Source organism: Choloepus didactylus, chromosome 16 (assembly GCF_015220235.1).
Source record: "Choloepus didactylus isolate mChoDid1 chromosome 16, mChoDid1.pri, whole genome shotgun sequence".
In the NCBI taxonomy this organism is placed as follows: domain Eukaryota; kingdom Metazoa; phylum Chordata; class Mammalia; order Pilosa; family Megalonychidae; genus Choloepus; species Choloepus didactylus.
The window spans coordinates 44,235,533-44,260,199 of record NC_051322.1 but is presented as its reverse complement, the minus strand read 5'-3'; the positions used below and the strand labels follow the sequence as shown (position 1 = coordinate 44,260,199).

The 24,667-nt window shown below is 46.4% G+C and overlaps 1 protein-coding gene across 5 annotated transcripts in view; it reads left to right on the top strand.

The window, feature by feature from the left end:
• Positions 1–1,999: 1,999 nt before the first annotated feature.
• MOCOS (molybdenum cofactor sulfurase) overlaps positions 2,000–24,667 on the top strand; it is a 73,936-nt gene continuing 51,268 nt past the window's right edge. For 3 of the 5 annotated variants that reach the window (XR_005212186.1, XM_037805885.1, XM_037805884.1), the window contains exons 1-8: positions 2,000–2,828; positions 8,709–8,798; positions 11,080–11,146; positions 12,232–12,873; positions 16,430–16,506; positions 18,393–18,592; positions 20,535–20,651; positions 23,028–23,486. Coding sequence is in view for 4 of the 5 variants with exons in the window: in XM_037805885.1 (XP_037661813.1) it covers positions 2,687–2,828; positions 8,709–8,798; positions 11,080–11,146; positions 12,232–12,873; positions 16,430–16,506; positions 18,393–18,592; positions 20,535–20,651; positions 23,028–23,486 (1,794 nt within the window). In the remaining variant the exon portion in view is untranslated. Of the gene's footprint in view, positions 2,829–6,884; positions 6,937–8,708; positions 8,799–11,079; positions 11,147–12,231; positions 12,874–16,429; positions 16,507–18,392; positions 18,593–20,534; positions 20,652–23,027; positions 23,487–24,667 lie in introns of those variants that run through there. The other 2 variants (XM_037805887.1, XM_037805886.1) reach the window with 2 other exon arrangements.

Genomic DNA, 24,667 nt, shown 5'->3' with positions numbered 1-24,667 from the left:
ATTGAATTGGGCCACCCCTTAATTGAGGCAACCTCATCAAAAGGTTTTACTTATAACAGGTTCACACCCACAAGACTGGATTAAGTTTAAGAACAAGTTTTTCTGGAGTACCTAGTTCTAAACCACCACACCCTCCCTCTCCTACAATTCTACACCAGCATTCTGAACCAACAGCCAGGTACTTGTCTCACAATGCCTTGTGCCTGGGTGTTCAGTGGTTCATTTCCCTCCTTGGATGTAGGGACAATATCTTCACACCCCCTCAACATGCAGTGTCCTGGGTATAGCCAGGTGCATAAAAATATTTCTTGACTAAATGGAGTGCAGTGCTTTTTCACAACCTTCAAGAGATCTGCACTGACTTGGCCCATTCAGACCTGTGACTAGGCAAGCCTGTCCTAAAGTAGTTCCCCTGTGGATCTGTGTTTTGTTACAGGGTGAGGAGAGGTGATCTTTACATTCCCTGGGAAATGCCCAGGCCCTCACTCTTCAGAGTGCAGTCAGTGGATGAAATATCTTGTGGGCTTGTTGGAAACAGAATCTCAGGTGTCACTCCAAACTCAAAGAATCAGAATCTGCATTTTGATAGGCTCCCCAGGTGATTCATGTGCAACTGAAAGCCTGAGAAACCTGGCCTAGAGGAGATCCTCACCGGGAGGCAAAAGATTTAAAGAAAGGATGGGGAGCACACACACTATACAGTTGCCAGAAGGATGATCCCCCTCCTGTCTCTTAACTTAGAGATGCCCTGAGAACCAAAGTGGCTAGCATCAGAGAGGTAGCACAGCACACATCCCAGGTGCCAGTCTTGTTCTGTCTTCTAGCTGTGTCCCTTGAGGAAGTTACTCCACCTCTCTCTGCCTTGGTTTTTCCCATCTGTAGGCCACCTCATAGATCTGATGAATTACTGAGTGATCAGTACAGGTAAGAGTGTATACGTGCCCAGGGCAGTGCCTGGCACACAGCAAGGTTCCATAACGCTAGCTCTTATTATTATTGCCCAGAGCCACATTTACAGGACGGAGTGCGGAGGGGCCAAGATGGCGTCATCATCCAAAGTGGCTGCTGGCAGTTTGGCCAGAAAGTATGCAGATGAGGGAGAGGGTAGTGATGCCGATGAACAGACACTGACATTCATTCACAAGTATGTGTGCTTGTCCAGTAAGGTCCTGGGATTTAGCAGTGATGAGAGAGCCCGGGTAGTCTGCAAGCAGTAGCCACGGGTCACCCCTTCAAGCGCAGCAGCCAATCAGGCACTTCTGACAAAAGTGAGAGGAGCCCCCAGGGGGCGCCCTTCTCAGGCCTGGCATTCGGGGCTTGGCCTGGAGGGGCAGGGCTGCGTGGATCCTCCAGCGGCTCTCAAGCGGGGTCACAGGGGCAGCAGGACCCTGGTAACCAGCAGAGGCTGGGCCCGGGAAACTGTATTCTCATCATTCGTCGGAAGGTGTCTGAGGCCCACACATAGGGGAGGCGGGCATGGCCGCCGCGCAGAGGGGAGCGTGGGGCCTGGGCATCCTTCCCATCCTGCCCCATCGCGGTCTGTTTTGAGAGCCAATGGCCCACCTTTGGGTCCCCAACTGGGCCTGTATCTGAGCCCCCTCACCAATGCCCCCACAGCACGTACCTCCTTCCCTCGCACCTCGCCTGGGGTCCAGTTCTTGGTCCCCTTGCAACCTTTCCCCTGCAGCAGACCCCGTATCTGGTATCGCACCTGAAAACAATCCCTCCACCTCTCGGTAGAGGCCCTGGTCCCTGGCTTGGTGCATCCGCTTTTCCACCCCCCGCACCGAGCCCCGCACCTACCACACTTGGGTTTGATCGGCCCCTCCACACTCGAGGCTGTGGAGCCCCGGAACTGAGCCGCTCCCCGCCCCACCCCCATCACCCTCGCTGCAGGCGGAAGGACGCAGCAGAGCACGCGCTGGGTCCCAGGAGCCCCTGAGCTTCCCGGTTCTTGCGGTGCGCAGCCGCCAAGCCCTTCTTAACCAACCTCGGGGTTCCCCAGTCTTTTCCCTCCTCTACCCTTTGCTCCGCCGCATTCCCAGAATCGCCAAGCGCACGCCACACTGCGGGACAGTAGCCGAGGATTTCGGAGAAGTCCGGTTGCAAAAGCCCCGCCCCGCCCATGCTCGTCCCCGCCGGGGTGGGTAAGGATCCCGGACGCTGAGCCGGGGTCGGGCCCTGGGGAGCCGGGTGGGGAGAATCGCTGGTTTTCCAGGATGCCGAGCTCTAAAAAAGCACTTCGCTACTCCTGCTACCTCCCTCTCCGTGGAACAACTAGATAGACGAGAACTTTGTACTCAAAGTTCAAAAAAGAAAGCAAAAACTGGGAGTGGTTGAAATGGGAATTTTACGTGGTATATATGTTTCCATAATTTAAAAAATACTAAAAAAAAAAAAAAAGAAAAGAAAAGAAAAAAGAAAGCCAGCCAGCAAGCCAGCAAAACCGGGCAAAAAACCCGCAGGTGGCACAAGGGCAGGAAAAAAGTGAAACTCCGTGACTCAGCGCGTGCTGGGCCTGCCCCGCCGGCCCACGAGGCACCGCCCTCAGCCGGGACCCCGGCGCCCTGGCGGGCGGGGACGGGTGACCGGGGGACGGCTGGAGCCGAGGTGGAGTCGCTGCGGCCGGCCTCGTGCACTTCTCGCGGCCGGGCGGACTAGACGGCGCAGCGGGCAGGCGTCGGTCATGGCCGGCGGGGCGGCGCAGCCGGGGGCCGAGCTGCCGGCTTTGGCTCTGTTCCGGGACTCGAGCGCGCCGCAGCTCGCCCACGGCTACGGCCAGCTCAGCCTGCGCGAGCTGCGGGCTCGCGAATTCGGCCGCCTGGAAGGTAAGACCCGCAGGTGGGCGGGCGGGCGCACCTGCGCGGGGCGGCCGGGGGCCGTGGGGACCACGCGGTTTCTGGAACCGACGTGGAAAGCTCTTTTGTTCCAGGTGTGAGCGGCGCTACCTCTTTTGGGGTGCATTTTGGAGCAGAAGACCAGGAAGGATGTGTACCACTTGCAGCCCCAGGACTTCTTGCTACCCTGGCTTTTTTGACTTTCCAGTGGCGGACAGGGATTAGGATTCCCTTTGCTTTCACTTGCCCCCGAGACTCCCGACCCTAAAGGACCAACCCGAGCCGGGGTTGCAAAGTGCAGGAACATCCAGCAACCGTGTGTGCCTCGGGGGTAGGAGCGGCGTGGGGATGGGGCAGCGACTCGGTGGGCGCGCCGGGTTGGGACCGAGAGGCTGCGGCCAGGCGGCGCGCCAGACCGCTGGGATTGCTCAAAAGCAATTTTTATGTCCAAAACCTCTTTTGTCTCACCCGAGCAGAGTCTGAACAATGTCTCCGAGCTCTGGCTCGTAGGGGGACTCGAAGTAGCAAACTGTGCAACAGGAGCTTTAAGTACAGGGCGAACTTATAATCCAGTTTACAGGACGGGGATCACATCGTGCCTTCGAGTTTTCCAGATGAAGGGCCGCTGGTTAAATCACAAATCAGCTCGACTCGACTTGGCTCTGTGGCCGACCCCCAGCCCCCTGCTGCCGGGGGTGGGCATTGCAGGGGATGGGCGCGAGGTGGGGACTCGTCCTCGGGCCAGGGACCTTGGCAGAGGGTCCTGTGAGATTCAGGGCCACTGCCGGATGTTCAGGGAGGGGCCCCAGGTTAAATGGGGAGGTCGTGGCACCTGGCTTCCAATTTTGGGTATCTTTACTCTGTCCTGACGAACAATTTGTAATTGCTACTCGTGACTTGGGCTCCTTTAATCTGGTGGCAGATTTCTGCTCTTTGGTCCATTTCCTCACGTTTAGGATAGTGACTAATATTTTACCCTTGAAGGCTTTCTGGGTTGTGGCCTCCTCCTAGTTCAGGAGGCTCAAGAAGGAGACGGGGGGCTTCTGGTAGCCTCTGATCCCCCCACCTCTTCTTCACAGGCCCCAACTTCACCTGCTGGAGACAGCTCCTCACCCCTCTGCCTCCATATTCTCTATGAACTTTTTTATTATGTAAATTTCCTACCCCCACAGAAATAGAGAGGCTGGTACAACGAACACCCAGAGTTGTGGGAGGGAGGTTCTGCATTCTTCTGAAGTAAATCCCAGAAGCTGTATTGCTGTCGGTTATTATTTCAGCACCACACCTCTTTGGTCCCCTAAATCCCCTAAAGCTCCAAGCCCTCACACCCTCCCTGGCTCACCTCTCCCCTCAGCACTGCCCTTCAAATCAAATTTTAGATGTAACCATGATCCCAGGCTGGATGTCAGAGTCCCTTTAGAATGTATTATTGCATTTGTGATTGGGTCCTATTCCATCATTTATGTATTTATTTATTTTAGTGCAAGTCCCCAGCATTTCCTCTACATTATGGGTGAGGTAAGCTTTTGTGTCCTGTACTGAGACCATGCGCTCCCCACTGGGAGGCTTGGAACTAGAATCCACTTGCTTTCTCATAGAAATGAACTGGAGAGATGGCAGGGAAAAACAAACAAACCAAACCAAAATAATAGAAACTTTCTCCTCCCACAAACAGTAGTTTTTCTGCAGGTTTGAGAGGTTGTGTGGTTAAGTGGCGGCTCTTAACCTTGAAGTGCTGAAATATTGTGCCTAACCATTTGGATGGGAATTCCCTTGTCTTGGTGAAGGGAACATATTGAATACACAGATGTGGTTCAAGTGGGTCCTGAAGCCTTAGGGTGCTGATTGGATGGTGGCCAGTTACTGTGTGTGGTTTGGAGGACCGAAGGGGCATTACCCAGGAGAGACCGTGGACATTTCTTTTTTGAAGAAGACCTAGGCCAGGTGGCTGTGGAGGTCATTTGCCTGCTTCTTATGATAATAGCCAAACTTTGTGGAGTGTTTACTGGGCACTGTCATACACCAACTCGTTTAACCCTGCATCACCTTTTGCACATGAAAGGACAGGGGCTGGGAATGGTTAGTGGTGGAGCCAGGAGTCAATCCAGATTGGTTGACTTGGATTCTGTACCCTCAACCCCTATGCTGACCTCCTAAGAGCAGAATGGAGGAAATGTGGCTTATCTAACTGGCTCTCTTTTTTTGCAAAATCAACTTTTGATGAAAGGCCAAAGCAGCCTTCTTTCAAGTGTCTTCCTGATCCTGCAGAAAACCGTGGGCAGGGTGTGTAGTGTTCCCCAGCAGCCTCTCAGTTCTCATGTGTGCACCTGATACCTGGGTGGACAGAAGCCTTTCTTTTGGTTTGTTACCTTTATAGCTCTGAATCTTCAGTAACAGATAACATTATTTTAAAATTAATTTTTTGGTACCCACTTCCAAAGCACTAAAGGAGGTCTGTCATGGTTGTCCCAGAGCTGTCACTCATGTCTTATATGCCTTTCCAGTGGTTGTCTATTTATGTGGGTGTGTGTGCTTTTTCTTTTCTTTTGGCACAAGTGAGAGAGAACATTTCTCACCACCTGACATAGTTTATATTTATTTGTTTATGGTCTTTCTCCACCACCATCATGCCAGATCCTACTTTGTTTATGTTCTGTCCCCAGTTCCTGGAACAGAGTAAGTGCTCAGTAAATATTTCTTGACTGTAAAAACACTCAATAAACTAGGACTACAAGGAAACTTAATTGACCTGATAAAGGCTGTCTATGAAAAACCCATAGCCTAACATCATACCTAATTGTGGAAGATTCATGAACAAGAAAGGCAGGGTGCCTACTTTCACTACTGTTATTTAACACAGAACTGGAGATTATAGTCAGGCAGTTAGGTGAGAAAATGAAATAAAAGGCATCTAGATTGGAAAGGAAAAAGTAAAAGTATCTCTGCTTGCAGGTGACTTAATATTGTATATAGAAAAATCCTAAGGAATCCACATAAAAACTATTAGAACAAATTAAGTTCAGCAAGGTTGCAGGATACAAGATCAATATAAAAAAATTCAATTTCTGTAAACTAGCAATGCATAGTATGAAAATGAAATAAAATAATTCCAGTATCATCAAAAAGAATAAAATATGTAGGAATAAATTTATCAAAATAAGTATAAGACTTATACCCTGAAAACTACAAAGCATCGTTGAAAGAAAAACACTTAAATAAACAGAAAGCTATCCTGTGCTCATAGATTGGAAGATTTACTATTGTTGAGATGGCAGTACTCCCCAGACAGATAAACGGATTCAGCATAATCCTTATCAAAATCTCATCTGCCCTTTTTTTTTTTTTTGCAGAAATTGACAAGCTGATTATAAAATTCATATAGAATTGCAAGGGACCCCACTTAACAAAATAATCTTGAAAAAGAGGAACAAAATTGGAGGATGCACACTTATTGATTTCAAAACTTACTGCAAAGCTACAGTAATCAAATCATTGTGGTATTGGCATAAGGATAGACATACAAATCAATGGAATAGAATTGAGAGACCAGAAATAAACCTTTTGATCAACTGATTTCAACAAAGTTGCCAATATTCAAAGAGAAAAGAATAGTTTTTTCAACACAAATGATGCTGGACACCTGGATACCACATGTAAACAAAGGAACCTGGACCCCTGCATCACACTGTATTCAAAAGTTAACTCAAAATTTATCAAAGACCTAAATATAAGACCTATTACTATAAAACTCTTAGAATAATACATATTTATAAATCTTCATGATCTTAGTTTAGACAGTGGATTCTTAGATATAACAACAAAAGTACCAGCAACAAGAAAAACTAGATAAATTGGACTTTATAAAAATTAAAAACTTTTGTGCTTCAATGGACACCATCAAAAATGTGAAAAAGCCCACAGAATGGGAGAAAATATCTGCAAATTATATATCTGATAAGAGACTTGTATGCAGAATATACAAAGAACTTTTACAGTTCAGCAATAAAAGGACAAATAATCCAATTTAAAACTGGGCAAAGGATTTGAATAAAATCTTCTCTAAAGAAGATACACAGGTGGCCAATAAACACATGAAAAGGTATTCAACAACATAAGTCAATAGGGAATTGCAAATCAAAACCACAGTGAGCTACCACTTCATACCCACTAGGATGGCTATATTTAAAAAGTCCAGTGAAAAGGTGTGGAGAGATTGGAAACGTCATGCATTGCTGGTGATAATGTAAACTGATGTGGCTGCTTTGGGAAAGAAATTGGCAGTTCCTCAAAAAGTTAAACATAGAATTAGCATATGACCCAGCAATTCCACTCCTAGGTATACACCCAAGAGATTAGAAAACATGTATCTACGTCGAAACTTGTACTCAGTGTTCACAGCAGCTTTGTTCATAACAGATAGAATGTGGCAACAACCCAAAATGTCCATCAGCTGTTGACTGGGTAAATAAAATGTGGTATATCCATACAGTGGAATACTATTGAGTCATAAAAAAGATTGATGTTCTGATAATGCTATAATATGGATGTGCCTTGAAAACATTATTCTAAGTGAGAGAGGCCAGACACCAAAGGCCACATATTGTTTGACTTCATTTATGTGAAATGTCCAGAATAGGCAAATTTTTTGACACAGAAAGTAGATTAGTGGCTGCCAGGGGCTGGCAGTGGAAGGGAGGATTGGGGAGTGACTGCTAATAGGTACAAAAGTTTCTTTTTGGGGTAATGGAAATGTTCTAAAATTAGATAGTTGTGATAGTCACACAGCTCTGTGAAAATACCAGGAACCATTGAACTGCACACTTTAAATGGATGAGTTGTATGACATGAATTATATCTCAATAGGCTGTTCTAAACCACCACCACCACCAAAAACCATCCTGCAAAAAAACGAAAACAAACAAAATATTGTGAGTAAATGAGAGATTGAATGAATCTATTCACATTGTATGTCTATAAAAGTACACTGCAGAGATTGTTCCATGTCAGTAATTATAAGGTACAGGGAAGGTGTACAATAATTCTTCATTTTAAATACATGCTGATGGACACTTAGGCCATTTCCAGTCTTTTGCTGTTGCAGACAATGCTGCACCCGACATCTGCATTTCACAAAAGTGCAGATATTTGTTAGATAAATTCCTAGAAGATGAATTGTTAGGTCCAAGGGTATTTGCATTTTAAAGTGTGAAAAATATTGCCAAATCGCTCTCCCTACAGAAGTTGTACCAATTAACCCTCCCACCAGCCATGGACCAGCAGGCCTGGTTCCCCACAGCCTCACTCACACAGGGAGCTATCCAGCCTTTCCATCTCTCCCAATTGGTAAACCGTGGTAGCTCACTTGCATCTAAATTTTCATCTCTCTCTTTATGAGAGAGGCTGGAAAGATCATTTACAATCCTACTACCCTCTGAAGACCTAAAAGCTGTTCTAGGGCCAAGGACCAGAGAGCTCATTGTGGGAAAGCAGAATCAAAGCTTGCCTGCCAGGGAAATGGCCAGAGTCCCTCCAGAAAGGGCGTGCGTCATAATGTGAAATATCTTTGCCATCGATAACTGCAGATATCTGTTGAGCTCCTCCTATGTGTAGGAGGTTGTTCCAGGCTCATAAGAGAACTGGCTAATCAGGGAGGTGCTTCCAGGGCTTTAAAGGTCATTGCACAGGAAAGGTGCAGTTCTTCATCCTGCTCATGCCAGCACTTGGATTGAGGCACGTTATCAAGAGACGTGGAGAAATCCGAGGCCTAGCGATGTGTCTAAATGCAGCAAAGGGGTACTGGTCAGGCTCAAGTAGAGTAACTGGAGTACCTCTGAAAAATAACAGGCAGCTTTCTTTTGTGTTTTCTTGCAGGAACTATTTACCTTGACCATGCAGGAGCCACGTTGTACCCCCAGAGCCAGCTCACAAGCTTCACTAATGATCTCATGGAAAATGTTTATGGTAAAGAGAAACACACCAAAAATCAAACCATTTGTTGCATTGAACACCAGCTGACTACATTCACCAGTTATCTCGAGGCTTAATAGATGTTGGATGAATAGACTGGAACTATGCTGGGTACTGGGCAAGGGGCAGACAAGGCCCTAGGGTTATTCAGTATAACACACTCTGCCTGGCGAGGATGGGAGTTGCCTCAGGGATACACAGGTTACTTCCAGAAGGGGTCAGTGTGAGGAAGGACACAGAGGGAGGGAAGGAGTGTGGTGGAGGTTTGAATGCAGAGACAGGTAGGAGCAAGCCCATGCAGGGCACTGTGGGCCCTCTGAAAAGTTTTGTCTTTATTCTAGGAACAGTGGGCAGTCATTGGAGTCATTGAGGGCTTTAAACAGCAGCACAGCATGATCAGAGATAACCTTAGCCAGGGAGTTGGAAATAACCACAGCAGTAGCGGTTGTAGCAGTGGTAATGATAATAGCAATAAATAACATTTACCCTGTTCCAAATGCTTCCCGTATATTATGTCTCTTCAGTCTCAACCCTAAGAGGTGTAGGTTTTATTATCATCCCTATTTTACAGATGAGGAAATGGATCCCAGAGAGGGCAGGTAACTAGACCGAGGCCACACAGTTAGGAAGTGCTGGAGCCTGATATTTGGCTCCAGAGTGCAAGCCTTAACCCTGCCGCATGGCCCCAGTTCATGGTGGTCATGTGATGCCATACTAAGGGGTTTGGATCTTATCCAGAGGGCTCTGAGAGGCCAGCAGATATTTGTATCTAGGAAACAGGGTCCAGGGAAGATGCCAATGAGGAACTTTATCTTGATTCTAATCCATGATTTGCAAAGAGATCTGCAATTCTCCTTCTTTAGCATTTGCAAGACTCCTAATCATGGGAAAGGTGCTGGCTTGCTAGATGGCAGGATTGAGCCTGCAGGTGGCCCTGATGATGCAGGCTAAAACCAAGGGGATGAAGGGCCACCAGGTTAAGCACCCAATCCCACCAGGTTAAGCACCCAATCCCTCACTAGCTGACGGGGGAAAAGGACGTCTGGGAGCTTCACTGGAAGTGGCTTACACTTGGGCAGTTTGGGGGCGGGGAAGGAGGAGGAGATATCTAAAAGAAACAAGTCCAAGCTTGCTGCTGAGAAATGCTGGTGCTTGGCCTCTGCAGGTTAGACCCTTCCAGAGATCCATGTTCACATCTGGGGGCTGTGTAATAAGGAAGATAGTGATATTCTGGGACATATTCCGGGGGTCCCAAGGAAGCAGGAACAACTAGAAATCTCTAAGAGGAAGGCTGAAATTGAAGGAGACTTGTTTTGATAATAGGTGATGTGATGACACCTTTCACAGATTCAGAGGAGGACACGGATGTGTTTCTGTGGGCCTGGGGCCAGTAGCAGTGGTGGAAGTGGCAGACAATAGCTGGGGACTTTGATTCAGTGGCATTCGTGGCTCTGTATGATGGTTGGAGGACAGGCAGCCTCCTGAAGCTGTGTACTTGATTTCCTGGAGTTAATTAACATAGCCAACTGGCCACCTGTTGGGGAACTTGTAGAGAAGGTTCTTGCACTGGCCTGGCTGCGTCTGAGCCGACTTCTAGCTTTTCCCAAGTCCCATCTTATTTTATTAGTGAGAGGAGCTTTATTGAGTTATATTTTATATGTCATAAAATTTACCGATTTTAGGTGTTCAATTAATGATTTTTAACAATTTTACCTAGTGGTGTAACCATCACCATAAATCAGAACATTTTCATTCCTCCAAAAAATTCCTCATGCCCATTTACAGTTGATCCCTACCCCCATTCCCAGCCGCAGGCACCCACCAATCTACTTTCTGTGTCTGTACGAATGGTTTTGCTGGGCATTTCACACAAATGGAGTCATGCAACATGTGATCTCTTACATAGGTCTTCTTTCACTTAGCATAATGTTTTCAAGGTTCATCCATGTTGTAGCACGTTTCAGTACTTTACTGCTTTTTATGGCTGAATATTATTCCATTGTATGGATATTGCACATTTTGTCTGTCACCAGTTGATGGATATTTATTTTGTTTCCAGAGTTTGGCTATTATGAATAATGCTATGAACAGTCACTTTCAAGTCTTTGTGTGGGCATATGTGTTCATTTCTCTTGAATATGTAATTAGGAATTGACTGACTGGGTCATATGGTGGTTTTATGTTTAGCTTTTAGAGAAATTGAGGGAGAGGGTTTTGGACAAACACAAAGGAGAGACATAGTTGTGACTCAATGGCTTTGCTTTTGTACCTGCAGGTAACCCTCACAGCCAGAACATCAGCAGCAAGCTTACCCATGACACTGTGGAGCAGGTGCGCTACAGGTGAGCAGCAGGGACACCAGCCTGCGTGGGCACCTCCAGGTGGCAGACCTCTTTCCTATCACCTGCCTGCATTGCACAAAGGTTCAGAATTGGTTTCAGGAGAACCACGTTCAGTGAGATGGCAGCCCACTGATAACAATGAACACCAGGAAGGTTAGAGTGAGTGGGTTCCAAGCAGAGCAGGTGAGCAGCACAGGTGGGCAGGCTGAGCTGTGTACTACAGTTCTGCATGGCTCCTTGCTGGCCCTGGGGTTCCTGGGGCCAGGGGGCAAAGAGTGACCCAGGTTCCTGACTCTCATTTTCAGAAAGAAGAAAAGCACTGTTCCTCTGGTTTTTCTTTTCCTAAGATGTTTCATTAGGCAGTCTGTCTCGTTTCATTCATGTTTTTTTCCTTCCTGTAAGTATTTTCATGTTAAACAGTTCTTTATATTTTTTCCACGTTATTACTTTTTAGCAAGTAACTTCTAGGTGGTAACTAAAGTTACTCAAATCAATACAATTTCACATTATTTCCGATTTGAAAGTGTTACTGTTTTACTACAAGTTTGTGAGAATTAAAGGCAATGGGAAACAGGTCCATGACCTAAAACTGGGTGATAGACCAAGGAGAGCATGTTTTCAATTAAGATAATCATACCCCCCCACATATATATATATACCCATATATATATAAAATTTGTGGCAACATATATAACACAAAATTTCTTATTTTAGTCATTTGTAAATGTACATGTATAAGTGTACAGAATTATAGCACCCTACATTTTAAGGGTGCTATAGATTTTGGACATATCCAGGTGGAGGTGGGGGTTTGGGTGACAAAATAATTTTGCCAATTTGAACCCATTTGTCATCCGTTCCATGACTTCCTCTGTCCCAGCCCTAACTTCAAAGTTGTGGCAAAGCAGGCAAATAACTCGTGGCTGGACTTACATTGAGTATGATTTACCAACGTCATCAACCATAAGGTGGATTTTTCTGGCTACTGAGGTAGAGCTGTCGTATTTAGTAGAAGCGAAACTGCCTCCAACCGTTTCTCCCTGAGCTGAGTCCCAGGAGCGGCCCCTGACCTGTGTCTCTTGCAGGATCTTGGCGCACTTCCACACCTCCCCAGAAGACTACAGTGTAATTTTCACGTCCGGGAGCACGGCTGCGCTGAAGCTGGTGGCAGAGGCCTTTCCCTGGGTGTCCCGGGGCCCCGATGGCGGCGGGAGTCGGTTCTATTACCTCACCGACAGCCACACCTCCGTGGTGGGCATTAGGAAGGTCGCCGCGGCCGCGAACGTCCCCTCCATCCCGGTCAGCCCGGAGGACGTGCGGTCGGCAGAGGGACGCGGCGCGCCCGCCAGCGCCCCCGACGGCCAGCCCGCGCATCTCTTCTGTTATCCAGCGCAGAGTAACTTTTCGGGAACCAGATACCCCCTTTGCTGGGTAGAAGAGATCCAGTCGGGGCGGATGTGCCCGGCGAGCGTGCCTGGGAGGTGGTCGGTGCTCCTGGACGCCGCCGCCTACGTGAGCACCTCGCCTTTGGACCTGTCGGCTCACCCCGCTGACTTTGTCCCCGTCTCCTTCTATAAGATCTTTGGGTTCCCCACCGGGCTGGGGGCTCTGCTGGTGAATAATCGTGTGGCTCCTCTCCTGAGGAAAGTCTACTTTGGGGGAGGCACAGCAGCCGCGTACCTCGCCGGAGAGGACTTCTATGTTCCGAGACAGCCGGTGGCTGAAAGGTAACCTCCCGTGGGATTGAGCAAGGGATCGGTGCGGCCCCCGGGGTCAGGGGAGCTGGGTGTTGCTGGCAGGGGCAGAAGCTCGCACGGAGCCCAGACCTGCGAGGCAGAGGTCGGCTCTTGGAAGGCTCCGTGAACTCTGCCCACTTTGTGGGCTTCTCCGTAGTTGTGGGAGCTCCAGGGCTGCAGAAAAAGGCAGTAAGCAGAGGTCAGAGGCCTTCAGGGACAGAAAGAGGGTGGACACCAGGCTTTTGCCCCTGAGCACTGACAGAAGGTGGAATAATTAAAACAGTTTCAATGGCATCATTGAAACAAGTGTGCACACACTTTGACAGCGCAACCTATTTATCAGTGGTTAGAATCTGCTCAGCTCAGCACCTTGTTAGCAAGAATAATCAATTAAATGTGAGGTCTCTGGACTTTGGGCACTGTTAACCGCAGCCTCTGTGAGCCCAGCTGTGAGCTACAAAGGACATTGGAGAGCAGGACACTCCTTGCCCTCAAACAGCAGAGACTCCCTGGGGTTTGCTGGCTTCCTCGGGCTGCAGGGGCAGGTGATGTGGTCCTGACCAGGAATCTCCCAGGTAGAGCTGGCTGAGATCCATGAGACAGACGTGTGACAGGGTGAATATGGCAGTTGATCCAAGGGTCCGGCTGGGTGGACCAGCAGGGGACACCGTGGTCTGTATGTCCCTCAGGGGTTGGGGCCCCCTGGGGCCTAGAGGGGACAGTGGGTCAGATCCTCCACAGACTCAGGGTCCTGCAGATGGGGGTTTGGCCTTGAGGACTTGGAGAGGTTAAGATTTTAGGCCCTGGAGCAGGGCTGCTGGGGGGTGAATTCTGGCTCCCACCAGCTGTGGGAACATGACCAAGTGACTTGCCTTCTCTGCACCTTGTGTTTCTTCTGTAGAGTGTGGATGATGACCCTGTCCTCTTAGAGCTAAGAGAAGAGAAGTGCCAGGATGGAGTAGGCACTCAATACCTGTTATGAGCCTATCTGAGGGCCCTTTTATTTGGAATTTCTCCATATTTGTTGGATTCTAAAACAGGAATACTGATGTAAACTTTTTTGAATCCAAATGTGATCATTTAGCATGTAATGTGACCTAGTGAGAAAAAAATGACAGATACAACATTCTATAAATTGAAAATAGAATAAAGTGACACCCTAGACTTTATTTGGCCAAGAGTGATACCTGAAGGCCGAGAGAGGGGGCAGGTGCGGTGGACTGAGCTGGTCCAGACCTTTCCTTTGCTTCCTGTTGGATTGCCTTGTGTAGGTGCCACACCAAGATTCCCACACAGCAGGATATATTCACTTACCAGTATGAGCCTAATTTTTTTCCTGTGAACTTAGGTTCAAAATGCAAGAGATTTAATACCCAATCGAAACATTTGATGAACATGTACCTGGACCATGTTCTTAACCTTTCATATTTTATAACCCAATGAGATACAACTCTTGCTAAAAACAAAAACTCTCCCCTTTTTTCTAAGATTCTATTATTAATTATTGATCAATAAGCAATTATTTATTCTTGATCAATTGATATCTTCAGGCATTATTAATTAATGTTTAATTTGTTGTATACTTTATTAGGGATTGATTTATAATAGATTCATTATTGATTCTGTAGTGAATTAGTTATCGTTTTTTACGAAGAAATTAACATTGCAGTACCAATGTTTTGAGCACATTTTATTCCTAGAGTATTAAAATACAAAACACCATATTTCCGTTGAAATCTTAACCTTGCATAAGACAGCTGTTTGTCCTGAGCCATCCTTCCTCTGGATCCGTGCTGCAGCCTTCTCATGGTCTCCTTCCTGGTCTCTGCTCTACACTTGCAGTCAGTTCTGCCCCCAGCAGCCCTGGTCTTGCTAGCACAGGAGTCCCATCCTGTCACTCCTGTGCTTGGAGCAGAGGAAGCCAGAGCTCTTGCTGCAGTTACAAGGCCCTTCTTGATCGGACCATGCTGCCTTCTTGATCGGCCCTTTGCCCTTGCCTCCTTCCCCTCTCCCCATTGTTCCCTCTGCTGTTCTGCGGTGGGCCAGGCCCTCTCCCACCCAGGGCCTTTGCTGCGCCCCACTCCCTGGAATGCTGTTTCCCTCTGAAATCCACTGCTCGCTTGCTCCTTCCCTTCCCTCACTTCTTCAGAGAGGCTCCCCCTTCCTGCTTATTCATCTTTGTTGCACTGATCCCTCTTGGCATGTTATGTCTTTGGTTTGTGTGGGTATGTTGTGTTTTTTCCTTGTTGCTGCATGAGCACTAGGTGGGCAGGAATCTTTGCTTGTGTAGGTCACTGCTGTATCCTCAGCACCTAGAATGGTGCCCGGAACATAGTAGGTGGTCATTAAAGATTTGATGAGTATTATGACTAAATAAATAATTATAAGATGCAAACATAATGAACACTTTGATAATCAGGAAGGTGTTCATCTGCTGTGTTAATGAGAGTCTTGTAATTTCTACCAAAACCCATGGTTCCGTAGACCTGGGCCCGCCCTTCTTCAGAACCTCTGAGCTGCACAGTTGATCTCACTGACATGGTGCTCTGCCGGTGGTGCCCTCTTGGGTGGTCAGAGGGCAATGTGCCAGGAGCCCAAGACTTGAGATTTTTGTCAAGTCCAAAGACTTCCTGGGAGCAGTAAAGCATCTCCCTGGTTTGTTAGTGTCTCAAGGTTCTGTTTTTTTGTGTTTTTTTAAAATGCATTTTTAAAATTGTAAACTTTAACATATATACATAACAGTGATAACTTTCAAAGCATGATATAACTAGCTCTTTAGAGAGCAAATTTCAAAGAATGTTATGGGTCACAGTTCCACAACTTCAGCTATTTCCATTATTGTAAAATATACGTACAGAAAGGTGTTAACTTTCGATGTACAGCTCAACAAGCAGTTATATAGGTAAGTTCAAAAATTGTTATGGTTTACAGTTCCACAGTTTCAGTTCTTTCCTTGTTGTGCAATATAAGGTATATACGGAAAGGTGAAGACTTTCAAAGCACAATTCAACAAGTAGCTATAGAGCAAATTTCAAAGGATGTTATAGGTTACAGTTCCACCATGTCATTTACCTCCTTCCAGCTATTCCAACAGCCCAGCATCTAAACAAATAGATATGTTTATATAAAGTTTCAGTATTCATAGACCTTTGTTAAATCTTATCTTGTCTGTTGCTACCACTTCCTCTCAATCTCCTTCTCCGTCTTCAGGGGTGTCTAGGCAGTGAGTACCCTAACTTATTCATATTGAAAGGGGGTGAGTGACTATTTTCTAAGGCCTTTATCATCACTGCCAGCCCATCCGAGGAGATCTGGAGCAGCCTGACAAAGCTGCAGAACAGGTCAGGGCATGAGGCCGTCAGGCATGTCTTGGTGTGTGAAGCCCTCTCCCCTGACGGGCAGAGCAGTGTTTCATCAGGCAGCAAAGGATGCGGTTGTGAATTAATAGATTATGGCTAAACTGAATATCAAAATTTGTTACATACCACAAAATGCACATGGAAACGTTGGCGACAGCCTGATCATATTCCCCTCACGATGGTTGTAGGTTTGAAGATGGCACCATCTCGTTCCTTGATGTGGTCGCGTTAAAACATGGATTTGATGCCCTAGAGCGCCTTACAGGTGAGGACGTTTATCTGTGTGGAATTGTTTTCTCAATGCCCATGTCCCGAAAGAGACCTGGCCTGGCTGTGATTCAGAGGAAGGAAGAGTGAGGTGACCAGTACCCAGTATCTGTGCGCTAGTGTAGTTGAATCTGATTCTAGATATTCAAAATGACTTCTGAGAGCAAAAGACTGGGGTCGTTTTGTTTTGTCAGTTAAAAGAACATTTTAACAGGCAAGAGACAGTCCAAATGAGTAGATTAAAAGCTTCACAGAAACAGAGGAGCCATCCCTGGTCCCTGGTCTGGGCATGGTTACAAGCTCTTACCTTGCTGATCCTCTCCACAGCCCCATGAGAGAGCTACATGACGAGCCCACTTAGCCCCGAAGGAGCCAGTGCTCAGAGAGGTTAAATACCTTCCCCAGGCACAGGTGGCTGGTAACTGGGAGGGCTATGATTTTAAAAAAAAATTTATCATATATTTTTTTATTGTAGAATATAACATATATACATAAAAGTGATAACTTTCTCAGTGCAATTTAACAAGTAGTCTGAGAGCAAATTTCAAAAATTATTGTAGGTTACAATTCCACAGTTTCAGTTATTTCCTTATGAAATATAACATATATACAAAAAGGTAGTATTTTTCAAAGTATGATTTAACTAGTAGATATATAGGAAATTTCCAAAGTTTTTATGAGTTATAGTACCATAGTTTCAGTCATTTCCTTATTGTGAAATCTAACATATATACAAAAAGGCAGAGCTTTCAAATTACAATTGAATAAGTAGCTATAGAACAAATTTCAAAGGATGCTGTGGGTTACAGTTCCACCATTTCAGTTTTTTCCTTCTAACTATTCTGATACTCTAGCAACTAAGAAAAAGAAAATTACATAAAGATTCAGTATTCATTGTCATTTGATAAAGGGCTACGATTTAAACCCCAGTCATAGAAATGCCGAGCCCTGAGCTCTGACCGTGGACTTTGCATGATGCACAGTCTCGTTCCTGACGAGTGTTTAGGGTGCATGGGTTGGTGGGGGGCATTTGTTGGAGGCTAACACATGGAGACATGGGCACATGCCACTGTCCATCCCATGGTGCTTGATGCTAAGGTGCTCTGTCTGGTGACCTGGGCACCCACCCGTTGCGCTGTTTCTGGGTGCTCCTTCCAGAGGCTGAGCTTCTAAAACTGGTGGCATTGCTTGAACCACCCATGTGGGGATGGCCTTGGCCGTTGGCCAGTACTTCCTCTCTCTCGTTCTTGTTACAGTAACGGGACCTTCTGGTCCTCGGCCTTAGCCCAACATTGGGGCAGACAGGATTCACTGGAGGGCATGGTTAGCCCGAGTGTAAGCAGGGAGGTGAGTGGGCATCATCCAGGAGAAAGGGAGGAGATTCCAAAGATGGGCATTGAGAAAAGAGCTTTTCCCAAGGAGAGATATTAACAAGGCACCAAACCTTAGGTGTCAGGATATGCAGGAAATGTTGAAAATGTCAGCTCCACAATAAGGCAAATCCTGATTTTTCATACATAATTCTTCTTTATAATGTGAAAATAACTTAAACATTTAAAAAAAATAGGGAAAAACCCCAATACTTCTAAAGAAAACAAAAGAGCACTTTTTTTTTGTTTTTCTGCAGTCGGTTACCACAGGGTCTAAATTATCTGAACTTTTAAGTAACAAAAAGGGGATGAGAATTCCTAAGAAAAATTTCACAAAAATAAGAATGACTGGTAAACTATTGTTCAATATCAAAGCTCTAAACATGTATTGTATGGGCAGTGTTTTAGTATGAGGTCCAGGTTTGCCAGTTAACATCTAATTTTCTTAAAAATGAGTGAGTGAATTTTATGTGAAGTTTATGACTTTTTTTTTTTAACATTTCTCAATTTTGAGGTGGAATGGAGAATATAAAGCAGCATACCTTCACCTTGGCCCAGTATACCTACACTGTCCTGTCCTGTCTCCGGTACCCCAACGGAGCCCCCGTGGTGCGGATTTACAGTGATTCTGAGTTCAGCAGCCCAGAGGTTCAAGGTCCTGTCATCAATTTTAATGTGCTGGATGACAATGGGGATGTCATTGGTTACTCACAGGTGGGTTTTCTTTTCTTTTCACTGACCTGTTTGTAGCAGAAGCACTCACATCTGGAACCCTGAAGTCTGTCTGAGCCCTGAAATTTGCAGTAAAGGTCACTATGCCGTTGAAGGAGCTACATGAAGCCCAGGCTCTGTAGGAGGGACCACTAGGTCTTCACTCAGAGCCTCTTGACTCTCATTTACACACAGTTCTAATAAACCGGACTATTTAGTTTTTCACTCCTCTTTACTCAACCACAGTGGTAAATTTAAAGTACAGAGAGGCCAATTCTCTGTTAGCAGTGGAAGGTGACAGCTGATAGCTTGCCAGCAAGGAAAGACCCACTAAACAGTGTAGACAGAAAAGTAGTGTAGACAAAACTCCATACCTGAGGTCATTTTGTGTACAACCCCAATGATATATCACACCATCGAGGGTCATGTTGCTATCATTTGTTTGCATCTTATTTGGAACTCCAAACTCCTTTTTAAAAATGAGAACATAGAATTGATGCCCTTAGCATCATAAAAACCCTTATTTTCTGCCATAGTTTATGCCTCTTATGAGTTCAAAGAATTTGGTGGGTTGTTTATAAAATAGTTTAGACAGAAATACTCTCTGAGTGTGTTTTCCCATGGAAACAAAAGTAAACAGTGGTTTGCAGATTGGGAATTTCTTGGGTCCTTGCCACAGTTGAGTGGCTAGTTGCTGCCCAGTCCATTAAAAAGTCCAGAGTCACACAAAATACTCAGACATGATGGTAAGTGGTCCTAGGGGCATTGCAGACTAGATAGGTAGATCCCAAAGCCTTTCCAGAACATGGTTTCCCAGAGAAGCTCCATGGGGAGTGTATTGGATTGTCACGTAAGTTTGGAAGATGTTGGCTCTTGAATTTCATTAACAGGTGCCTATATCATGGAGCTCTTAGCTGCAGGGAAGGAATGGATTATTTTCCCAAAGCCCCTCAGGAAAGCCTAGAGAATGAATTCTTTTCACTGTGACAGTCCAGGGAGATGGCCAAAGTCAAGACAGCCCTGGTCTTGACAAGGATGTGTGGGAAACACCATTGACGTGCACTGCCCAGGCTCACCACCTGTGCCTGGTGGGCTGCAGAGGATGCCATACTCCTTGTGCTGCCTCTGGCTGCTCCATGTGTGGCTTCCTGGAGAGAAGAGTTTCAAAGCACTTCCCAGCCGGCAAGATGTGTGTTTTCCTGACTCCTTCCTTTGAGGTCAGCCTGAGCCACCTGGGTTGAGTACCCCTGACTGCCCCCCACGCCCTTGGGGGAATGGAGACTGTGACCCGCAGCCAAAGGAGCTGGGACAAACCTGCCAGTGCTGGACCTGCCTTGGAGCTTTGAGTGGCAGCAAATCACCTCCTGGAGTCTCCAGAGGGCAGGAAAGAGCTTTGGGAATTTATGGATTGAAGAGCAGTTCTACAGTTCGACCCCGAATTAGGGAAATTTTGAAAAGCAAATCTATAACACAGTATCAAAAGCAGTAAAGCTTTGTGTTCCAGGCTGTGAGCTGAGGCTGCAGGTATGCTGAGTGGCATGCCCAGGTGGGGCCAACTCTGCTAGTCAAACCTTGTGGCACTGGAAGCCAAGAGGCTGCCCCAGATCCCGAACCAGCCACACTAAAATTTTATTCCTGTGAACTGGACATAAGTGTATTCTTAACTTGGAATTTGCCCTGAACGTGATGTTTTCACTTTTCTCAAGCATACTACTATTATCCAACTAGATAAAACCTTTAAAATATATTTCTCAGGAACATTTTAGGAAATATATTTAATATACTTGTGACAGATCATGGCATTTTAGAGGAAAATCCCAGACTGATTTTTTCATTTTATTGTTAGGAAGCAGAGGTCTAAATGTTTATCTGAAACTCTATGCCAGGCAATCAAAGTAAAACTGGGCAATTGTAACACTGACTTTATGTCATATTAAATTTTCAGGTGGATAAAATGGCCAGTCTTTACAACATCCAAGTGCGGACTGGCTGCTTCTGTAACACTGGGGCCTGTCAGAGGCACCTGGGGATAAGCAATGAGATGGTCAAGAAGCATCATCAGGTTGGTACTGCACTCTGGGGCCCCAGCAACTTCCAGCAGGACCCAATGGTGGCTGCTTCCATGTGCCCGGCTGCCTGTCTAGGGTGACGACTGGTTTTGTGGGTTCATTTCTCTTGGACTTGTGTACATGTGTAAAGGAAAGGGGGCATATTAGTTTCCTTGGAACTGCTATAACAGATTACCACAATTTGGGTGACTTACAACAACAGAAATGTATTCCTTCATAGCTTTGGAGGCCAGAGGTGTCAGCAGGCTATGCTCTTTCCAAAGACTCTGGGGAGGAAACTTTCTTGCCTTGTCCAGCTTCTGGTACCCGAGGAGTCCCTTGGCTTGTGGCTGCATAACTCTAATTACTGCCCCTGTCTTTACATAGACGTCTTCTCTCTGTGTCTGTGTGTGTGTCCAAATTTCATTCTTTTTGAAAGGACACCAGTTGTATCGGATTTAGGGCCCACAGGGTATTTCAGGATGATTTCATCTCCAGATCCTTAACTTAATTAAATCCACAAAGACCCTTTTCCAAATAAGTTTGCATTCATACGTTCCAGGGATTAGGATGTGGACATATCTTTTTGGGGACTACCAAGGAATCTGCTACAAACGGCTAAACCAAAATAGAAAACACCTCAAAATATTATCTGCATGGGAGAACTTTCTGATTCATTTTTCACATTGGGGGTGAAAGTTTAAAGGCAAGGGAGGGTTGTCACGAAGGGGTGTGCCTGTGTGGCTGTGTGCTAGTGCATGCAGAGGACACTGAACTAAGACAGTCCTGCTGGGAAAATTCTCCAAGCTGGAGTCAGCTCATCACTGGATTGGGTGGGGAGTGGAACTGTTCCAGGCGGGGGACATTATGTGCCTCTCAAAATCCAAAGTGAGGTTTTTCACTTTGGGGTCCAGCCTGTTTCGAACCATTTCATAAGAATAGTTTTAGTGGTGAAGAGTCCTTACTTATTTTGGAATAGTTTATAACTTGAGTTTCTTTTGGTCACCACTCAATGTTATATAAATAAGATCCCAACCAAGCCATAAACTGGGTTTTATTAAAGAGAGGGGGCAGTGCTCAGAACACACATAAATGCAGTTCCAGATACACCATTTGGCCCTGTGGGATGCCGTGACCCTGTCTTCTGAGATGACTGACCTGGGTTCAGCATGTGGGGAAGTGTCTGGAGCAGACTGACCCATTGCACTGACCAGTGAGTGGCTTCTGCTTCTCATCTCCTGGCAGGACGCTTACACTCATGCTGTCCTTGACTCTTGGTAGTGGCCTTGGGCTGGCCATTTCCAGGGGCAGCCCAGGGGATGCAGGCCTCCCTTCGCCGCCACGAGAGGCTAAAGGGAGTGGCCGGAAGGTGTTTCTCCTGCCCCAGCCCTGGGTAGACCATGATGCTGACACCTCAGTGCTTCTGAAATTTTGTCCTCTTTTTTCACCCCTGTGCAGCCTTTGTGGCCTGGCTCCCATCTTAAGGTCCAAACAGCAGGACTCACACCCATTTCTGGGTCTCCCTGGCCACACGTACAAGTTCTAGCACATGTTTTCTGATGGAGATGTTTTATAGAGTTGATCATCTTGTGTTACTTTACATTTACAGATAGTTTATATAAGTATCACATACTAATTTTTAAAAAGTTTAACTGTACAGAATTATATGAAATAAAATTCCTTCAAACCCTCATTCTCCAGAGGGAGCCACTATTTGTTGTGGGCCCTTCTGGTTGCTCTTAGGTATATAGATATATATGGAATATACAAGCATATAGATTACTTATATAAAATAATTTACATACTATTTCTTACCTGCTTTTTAAACTTAACAATCGATCATTAACATCTTTTTGTGTGAACTCAGTAGGATTTTCTGGAACCTTCGAGCAGCTACACTCTAGTTCCCTGTATAACTCTTGGTTGTTAACTTATGGGATCAGAATTGTGTTCTGACTCATGAGAGTTCTTTAGGTGGTTTCAAGAGGGTGGAGAGGCAAGTGGCCGAGTCTCCTTTTGCTATGAATGTCCTCTGGGCTCAAGGCTAAGAAAACAGAAAATTGTGGATGTGATGGCGGGTTTTCAAGATTTTTGCACATATCAATTATTGAACGTCAGTGTCTGGCCCTGGATAAATGCTCTCTGTGAAGTATTTATTTTAGACATTTTAATGACCCTTTGAGACTAGTATTGGCTCCATTTACATTTGAGCAAAGTGAGGGCCAGAAAGTAAGCCTCTGAAGTTGCAGAACTGAGCTGCATCCTGGGCGAACGGCACATTTTAACGTAGCACTGGTGTTTTCTTGGGCTAATTTTGTCCTACAAAATTGTTTCCAATCTGTCCCTGAGACATGAGTCCCTCTGGCTGACTTACTTCCCACCTTCTGCAGGCTGGTCACATCTGTGGAGATGACGTTGACCTTATAGATGGGCAGCCCACAGGATCTGTGAGGATTTCGTTTGGATACATGTCCACACTTGAGGATGCCCAGGCCTTCCTCAGGTTCATCATAGCGACCCGACTGCACCTGCCCAGTGGCCAGCTTCTCCCTCAGACCAGTGCAGGGGAGGCCGGACCCCTGCTGGCAGAGGGCAAGGCCCAGATGGCGCCTGCCGCAGCCGACCACCACAGTCCCTCACCCGTGGAGGACGCTCTCATGGGCTGTGGGGTTTGGGACGACTCGCTGGCCTCGGCGAAGGCTGTGGGTTCATGCCCCACCTTGTGTGAGGCCAACGGAGCCCTGCCAACGCCTTCAGAGAAAAGTGTGGCAGTGCTGGATGGGGGCCTTGGGCCACACGTTGTCACAAACCTTTACCTCTACCCCATCAAATCCTGTGCAGCGTTTGAGGTAAGCCTTCTCATTGCCATACAGAAATGGCTTCTCTTTTGCTTAATCTGGAACTTTTCTGTGAAAAAGTGAAGAAAATAGTGCAGAAAGAGAAAAGAGCATGCAAAAAATCAAAATCATCTGTCAGAGTATTGTCATATACGAAGGGCCATTCCCATTCTCATTTCCTTGGTGTGGACTGACTTTTGAACCTGTTTATGGTGACTGCCAAGAGGACCGTTTCTGAGTGGTGACCACCTAGTTACTCTTTAATAATCATAGATCAACTTTCACTGAATGTGTGCGCTGGCTCTGTGCTGAAGCATTTGATGCACTTTGTTTCATTTGATACTTAAAACAGTCAAGTAAGGTGGACTGTAATGTTCTCCCCATTTTATGGATTTGGAGTCTGAGGGTTGTTGAGGTTAAACTGTTTTCCCAGGTCACAGGCTAATAAATGATAGAGCAAGGATTTGAACCCAGGTCTGCTAACCCCTGGATCCACGCTCTTATGCAATTTGGTCCGCTCAGTTCTCCCAGCGGAAAGGAACCACATTCTATCTGAGGGTGCTGGCTGGGCCATCGCCAGGCCTGGAAGCCGTGAGTGCTTGTCTCGGCTGGCCAGCACCCCTGTGTCCCCCGAAGGCTTCTTGCCCGCTGTGGCCAGCCTGATGGTTGTCCTTATACAATTTGTGTGTGTGTCCCACGTCCCAGGCAGAGGTCTCAGCCTCCTGAGTCTCTGGGACAGCGGGCTCTTTGCTGTCCAAAGCCAGGGCTGTTTGTCAGCCTGCATTCTAGGGCTCCCACATGAGCCTGTCTTCCACTTCTCCCCCACTCCTGCCTGGACTCCATTTTCACAGATGGGTCCTGTTCTATAGGACAGCCACACACACAGAGAGCATGGCAGGAGAGTCCCAATTTTAAAGTTGAGGACACTGAGGCTCAGTGAGGTTTCATACCTTGCTAAAGGTCTGTCAACCATCCATGCATTCAGGACTTAGGTACTAAGCACCTACCACCTGCCTGGCCATGGACCACCACCTGGTGTACAGTGACAAGCAAAATGGAAATGGTTCCTGCCCTCAGGGAGTACCACATCTCAGGAGGTAAACAGACATGAGAAACACCAAATGAATACAAAACCACGTATGGTGATAAGGGCCAAGAAGACAAAGGGTAGGGTGTGCCAGATAGGATTCTGG